The sequence below is a fragment of the Ascaphus truei genome, chromosome 1 (genome assembly GCF_040206685.1).
Source record: "Ascaphus truei isolate aAscTru1 chromosome 1, aAscTru1.hap1, whole genome shotgun sequence".
In the NCBI taxonomy this organism is placed as follows: domain Eukaryota; kingdom Metazoa; phylum Chordata; class Amphibia; order Anura; family Ascaphidae; genus Ascaphus; species Ascaphus truei.
Window position 1 is genome coordinate 349,898,803 of NC_134483.1, and position 7,427 is coordinate 349,906,229.

General features: G+C 48.0%; 1 protein-coding gene across 1 annotated transcript in view; it reads left to right on the forward strand.

Annotated features, from left to right (window-relative positions):
- Positions 1–5,986: 5,986 nt before the first annotated feature.
- Positions 5,987–7,427, forward strand: part of MANBA (mannosidase beta) — a 74,472-nt gene continuing 73,031 nt past the window's right edge. The window contains exon 1 of the mRNA XM_075609043.1: positions 5,987–6,432. Coding sequence (XP_075465158.1) covers positions 6,211–6,432 — 222 coding nt within the window. The 5' untranslated portion in view covers positions 5,987–6,210. The remainder of the gene's footprint in view (positions 6,433–7,427) is intronic.

Sequence of the window (7,427 nt, forward strand, 5' to 3'; positions counted from 1 at the left end):
CCGTGGTGTCCCAGTGCCAGGGTGGGCAGCTGGGGCACAAGGCACCCATTGAGCAGGGGAGGTGTCATGGTTGAGGGGGTTTGGCCCGGGAGTAAAGGGGTTACACCCCATTTGGCCACCCCCTACTCTCACCTGGGAAGGGGTTAACTGGACTGTGGTCCAGTAATGTGTTTTTACCTTGCTTCAGCATCCTAATGTATATTCCCCTGTAAAAATGTATTGTTTCTGTTCCAGTATTTGCACCAACATATACACTGGGATTGATGCGGGAGGCTTAAGGGGTTAATGAGCTGCAGTTTAGGAAAATACAAATATGTGTGGTGTCTTTTCAGAAATATCTGGGCTTCAACAGGCTTGATTGAAGTTGGGTGTGAAAAGTACAGAGGGGGTTTAGTGTACAGTATGTTAATACCTAAGTTGCAGGCCAAGGGTATATTGCTGTTAAAGACAGGTAGGACCCAGTTTGGAGCATTGGGTGTGAAATATAGCACCTGTGACAAACGTTCCCTAGACAGGGGGCCCAGCTTCAAAGCCTTTCTTGACAAGGTGTTTTATGGGGGCCAGGGGTGCGGTTACAGAAGGCGACATCAGAATGAGTGACCTTATTAAATATAAGAATACCATGAGATGTCCTCGGCTGAACATGCTAAAAATTACATGTGTAACCGGGGGACCGAGCCGCAAATAACGATTACAGACACATGATGTCTAGCAGGTCCTAAGAGACAGATATTAATATTTAGTCTCATTGGGAGCGTCATGCGTGCCGGAATTTATTAATATGTCTCACGTGCCAGTAAGTATTACTGAACTGAAGTTATTTAGATAGGAAAAGCAGTTTTTAAACGTCCTTGGGTGGGAGGAGTTTTACTCTGGGGAAAACTGTCAACCTCACCACTGATTTATGAGAGGGGCTGGGTTTAGGTTGTGTTCAATGGGAAATAATGGTATAAGAACCAGGCTCAGCCTATGGCTATTGTCTTTGTGTCATTCTGAGATTGCTGTATAAACTGCTAATCAAGATTCGTGATTATTTCATAATTCCAACTTTAAGTAAGTGCATATTTTGTCTTATTTGTATAATCTCGTGTGTTCACCTTTTTTAAGGAATAAATATACTTTATTATATCTAAGCCTCGTTCAGTTCAACCCAGGTATATTTTTGGTGTATAGCCTGTCACAAAGTTACCGTCACAGTCATGCAGTAGCTGCAAAGGCAAACAAGATCTTATCTTGCATCAAACGGGCAATGGATGGAAGGGAAGTATACATAATTATGCCCCTTTACAAAGCATTAGTAAGACCACACCTTGAATATGGAGTACAATTTTGGGCACCAATCCTAAGAAAAGACATTATGGAACTAGAGAGTGCAGAGAACAGCCACCAAATTAAAAAGGGGATGGACAATCTAACTTATGAGGAGAGGCTAGCTAAATTAATTTATTTACATTAGAAAAGAGGCGTCTAAGAGGGGATATGATAACTATATACAAATATATTCAGGGACAATACAAGGAGCTTTCAAAAGAACTATTCATCCCACGGGCAGTACAAAGGACTCGGGCCATCCCTTAAGGTTGGAGGAAAGGAGATTTCACCAGCAACAAAGGAAAGGGTTCTTTACAGTAAGGGCAGTTAAAATGTGGAATTCATTGTGGAGCCAGGAAGGGATAGGGGACAGAGGTGTCTGTGCAGAGGCAAGTAGCCTCTGCACTAGGACAGAGAATCCCCTAGGCCCCAGATAGGCCCTGAGTCACTTATTGTGTTTGTGGCTGATCCAGGGACAGGCCCTAGAATAGGGAACCTATCCCATTAGTACTACAGTGAGAGTTTAGGGACACATCGGACGCTGCATTCCCTGAAGAGAGGTCTGGGACCAGGCCTCACAAGAGAGAGAGCGAGAGATATTATCCGGGCGGGATATTATCCCTTGAGGGACGTCGCAGAGATCGTGGATCGGCGGATCCTGTTCGAAGTATTTGCGGACCGGGAGCTGGAGCGCCCTGCAGGTACCGTCATTAAAGTGCACCAACATCCCGGTACAACACAGGCGCTGATCCCGCCTATAAGGGTGGGTTCTTTGGGGACACTATTGGGATAAGTGACGAAGGGACATATGATATACTGTGGACAAGGTGTGGGGTACACGGTGTTGGGGAATAAGGTGGGCTATTGTCTTTGTGTCATTCTGAGATTGCTGTATAAACTGCTAATCAAGATTCGTGATTATTTCATAATTCCAACTTTAAGTAAGTGCATATTTTGTCTTATTTGTATAATCTCGTGTGTTCACCTTTTTTAAGGAATAAATATACTTTATTATATCTAAGCCTCGTTCAGTTCAACCAGGTATATTTTTGGTGTATAGCCTGTCACAAAGTTACCGTCACAGTCATGCAGTAGCTGCAAAGGCAAACAAGATCTTATCTTGCATCAAACGGGCAATGGATGGAAGGGAAGTATACATAATTATGCCCCTTTACAAAGCATTAGTAAGACCACACCTTGAATATGGAGTACAATTTTGGGCACCAATCCTAAGAAAAGACATTATGGAACTAGAGAGTGCAGAGAACAGCCACCAAATTAAAAAGGGGATGGACAATCTAACTTATGAGGAGAGGCTAGCTAAATTAATTTATTTACATTAGAAAAGAGGCGTCTAAGAGGGGATATGATAACTATATACAAATATATTCAGGGACAATACAAGGAGCTTTCAAAAGAACTATTCATCCCACGGGCAGTACAAAGGACTCGGGCCATCCCTTAAGGTTGGAGGAAAGGAGATTTCACCAGCAACAAAGGAAAGGGTTCTTTACAGTAAGGGCAGTTAAAATGTGGAATTCATTGTGGAGCCAGGAAGGGATAGGGGACAGAGGTGTCTGTGCAGAGGCAAGTAGCCTCTGCACTAGGACAGAGAATCCCCTAGGCCCCAGATAGGCCCTGAGTCACTTATTGTGTTTGTGGCTGATCCAGGGACAGGCCCTAGAATAGGGAACCTATCCCATTAGTACTACAGTGAGAGTTTAGGGACACATCGGACGCTGCATTCCCTGAAGAGAGGTCTGGGACCAGGCCTCACAAGAGAGAGAGCGAGAGATATTATCCGGGCGGGATATTATCCCTTGAGGGACGTCGCAGAGATCGTGGATCGGCGGATCCTGTTCGAAGTATTTGCGGACCGGGAGCTGGAGCGCCCTGCAGGTACCGTCATTAAAGTGCTCCAACATCCCGGTACAACACAGGCGCTGATCCCGCCTATAAGGGTGGGTTCTTTGGGGACACTATTGGGATAAGTGACGAAGGGACATATGATATACTGTGGACAAGGTGTGGGGTACACGGTGTTGGGGAATAAGGTGGGAAAAGGCCCTGCGAGGCGTGTGGCAGTTGTATATCTAGTCACTATAGAGCAGTGATTCCCAACCTTTTTTGTTTGGCTGAACCCTTTAAGTATTTCGTAAAGTTTCGGGGAACCCCTATCTGGATGACATGTTCGACAGGGGTAAATCACAAAATAGACGTGTACAGAGGTAGGGGTAATAAATAATAATTAACTCATACTTTTGAATAAACAATGTGTATATATTTTGTAATGATTTTAGTTTAAACATCACCCCGCACGGATCGATCTCTCTTCCTCCCTCCCTCCTTCTCTCTTTCTCCCTCCCTCCCTCTCTTTCTCCCTCCCTCTCTTTCTCCCTCCCTCTCTTTCTCCCTCCCTCTCTTTCTCCCTCCCTCCCTCTCTTTCTCCCTCCCTCTCTCTCACACACACATTCTGTCACTCAGTCACACACACACACATACGCACACACTGTCTGCAGCAGAAGCAGCCTCTCCTCTTCCCGTAGCTCACATGTAAAGTTAGGCCTGGGGCATGGTGCAGGGAGCGGCGCTGGGCAGCGCTGACGCTCACCTGCTCACGTAGATTTTTCTTGTCCCTGCATGAGCGTCAGCGAGCGCACTTGTGTGCAGGGTGCCATTGGCTTCTGGCAGTCACGTGACCGGCCCTGCGCTTGCATGAGTGGCAAAATTTAAACTTGCCTGTCTCCTGCATTTCCACAGGCACCGCACGCCTGCAGAAGCGCCGTCTAAAGCCGCGCTGATAGGGATAATGTTTCCCCTCAGCGCGCCTCAGCACAGTCTTTTTGACCATGTCCGAGGCCTTAGCAGAAGCCTCTCCTCCTCCCCCCTCCCCCCTCCCCCCTTTAGCTCACATGCAAAGTTGGCAGCAGCCAACACCACGGTTCACCCTCTCCTCTTCCCCACCCCCCGTAGCTCACAAGCTAAGATCTCCCTCTCCCATCCCATGTGCCTACCTCAGGCAGCAGGAGGAGGACTAAAGAAAAACTGTCTTGCGCTTCGGTCGTCAGTAGGCGCACCAAAGTGTCAGCATCATCATCCAGGGATATGAAATGAGGGTGCAATCTGTGGCCACTAATTTGACCGGAGTAGGAGGGAAATTAAGCCCTTACCTAAGATGAAACTCCGGTCTGGGTCCTGCTCTCCTCTGCTCCCGCGTGCAACCTTCATTGAAGATACATGGAAAGGAAAAATTCCGGCGCAACTGCGCATGACAAAAGTCCAAGAATCGTGGTGTAGCCTTGTGTGTTATGTGCCAATAAAGTTTTCCATATTCATCCGGAAGTAGCGTGGACTTTTGTCATGCGCTGTTGCGCCGGAATCTTTCCTTTCCAAGCAGGCGGAGGACTGCACGCGCTCTATAGCAGCAGGCACTGGAAGTGCCGGGCTGCTAGAACGCGCTCCGAGGAGGGAGGAGAGCAGAGGGGGGAGAGCCAAGGGCAGCAGTGAGTGCGGCCGGCCAGCCAGGAGCCCCGGTTGGGAATCACTGCTATAGAGTATAGTGTTCAGAGTTATCCGTTATCTCATTACAGTAAAGGTCTTTCTATTTTTACTATCGTATGTGTTCATTTGATTGTGTCCTGTGAGGGGCTGCTTCCCCTCTGCTGGGATCCCTCACAGGTGGAGGCGTTGCACCATATTGTTAAGTGATTCACCCCAGGCTCTCCGTGGCAGAGGCTTAGGCTGAGTCCATAGAAGGCACGTCCGTGCTGAGCCGTGCAGACGCTCCGCACTGAGCCCCTGCATCCTCCATGAGGATGTCTTTAGAGGGGGCTCACGCGAGCGTCCGCAGGCGTGCTGAGGCGCTGGATTTTTCAGCCGACAGCCAAACTGTTTTTCAGAGCGCTGTCGGCTGAAAACATCCAATCAGCGCGGAGCAGCGCCAACGTCACGTTGGCGTCGGTGCGTCGCGGGCGATTGGCCCAGCGACATCACTGCCCCGCCTCCCTCTGCTCCCCCCGCCGGGCACGCGTGCCCTGGGACCGCAGCCTTAGGCTCCTGTGAGCCAACAGGTAGAAGGGCAGCACGAGTAGCTTCCTGTGTTCAGGGGGAAACAGGGCTACAAATATTTGGCGCCTAATGGAAAAATAAATAAGATGGCATGATTTCATAAACCACCAGATCCTGATACCAAAAATCTTTTAAAAAATAAACTACCCACAACACTAAATGACAATCTTCATTAATCAAAAATAAAGGGCCCCATTCAGAGTGTCCCTAATATAAAAACCACAAATACCACCGTACGCCACTACACCACCCTACGCCACTACACCATCATGGTGTCATAATAGCACAAACAGTAGACATATCCCAGGACAGCTTGCATAGGGAGGGGAGGCTGCAGGCGGGAGGAGGAGGAAGTGCAGCTTTTGATAATAAACCAGATGACGGGTTTGTGCTGGTGCCAAGGATAGGAAGCAGCAGGCTCTGAGCACAGTGCATAATAGGCAGTAGATAGCGGTAGGCTGCGTGGCTGTAGCGGGTGTCACACAAGGTAACAGCAGCTTTTCAGTAGCTGTGCATCAGCAGAGCTCTGTGCATTGCAGTGTGTGTGTGAGCGCGCGCAGTTGCAGCCCAGCGAGACAGTCACGAGACAGCAATGCACACGTTGCTGGGCTGCCCGTGTCCGGCAGCAGTGGGCGGTGACGTCACTCGGAACGCTGCACCCACTTGCCTCGCAGCGCGTTCGAACCTTGCATTGTGTAGAAGCCTGGGGGACGCGCGGCCCCGGAGCTGCGCGCGCACGCACCGCGAGCCCACGCACCGCGAGCCCCAGGACTGTCCCCGGGGGTAGCCAGGCTGGGTAAAGGCACTCCGCAGCTCCTACTTCCGGGGTTAATGACCACCATGGGCAAGAGATGGGTGCTGAGCTCTGCGCTGCGGTGGCTGGTCATCGGGCTGCATTTGAGCGCAGGGAGCTCGTGGCCGGGCAATTCCACCTTACAGGTGTTCAGTCTGAATGGAAAGTGGGGCATCCGAAACTCGGGCAACTTCACCAAGCTGGAAGGGGACGTGCCCGGGTGTGTGCACACTGCGCTATTGCATGCGGGGATCATCAAGGTATGGTGTATATGCAAGGGTGCTCATCTACATGCCAAGGGTGCTCCAACCGCTAGGTATATGCAGAAGTGGCCCCTTCCTACTATTAACAATGCAGTGTCATAGTCACTGCAAGTTATTTTAAGGAACAGAAGGAACAGAACAGAAGCAGAGGTCTCATTGATCTACTTACGCTGAATTAAAAGTGAAATGGGTGAAACAGTAGTTTCTATACATTTTTTTTTATTGTTTTACAGGAATATACATTTTTCACCATACAGTGCACTTTGCCATATTGTTACAGCACTTTTATTTTCAGATTCAGAAAAATAACATACCAACACCTTCTCAAATTTCAATGTAATCTTGTCTAACATGTTGAAGGTATTTAGATTTTAACCACTTTTTTTTTAACTATCTGTCCTCCGTGAATGCTGCAACTTTCAGTTTTTCTGCATTCCCTGATAGACACTTAAAAGATAGAAAGAGAAATGAGCAGGTTATACATTTCTATGTATTTTACTCAAATTCGCTAAGGTTATTGCTCCCGCTGGACCGCTGGTGCATCGCGGTGAAATATTCTGGGGGTAATCTGCGGTATCACTGCCATTGAATCCTATGATAACTCTGTGATGTTCTAACACAATATGTTATCAGTGGGAGCAATACAGTCTGCTACCTATCTGTATTTTACAAACGTTACCTGCACATGCTGCCCAGGAGCACAAACAGCTGGAGCTTTAATTAGGGAACCTAGGAAGTACTCACCTGTTTGTAATAGGAGGGTGGGGTGAGAAGGAGTGATGATTGATGGGTATACTGTATGTAGTATCACCTGTCTCTCATATGTTGCAATAGTTTGGGAATTGTCTATATGCAATTGGTTACCCTCTGTCATCCTATTTGATTTCGTGGGAAGCGGGGTATTTTTAATATTTCATTATTGGTGAATTACTTGCTATATTTTAAATATGGGCGTTAATGGGATGGTAGGTACAGTGGCTATGTATAGCAAA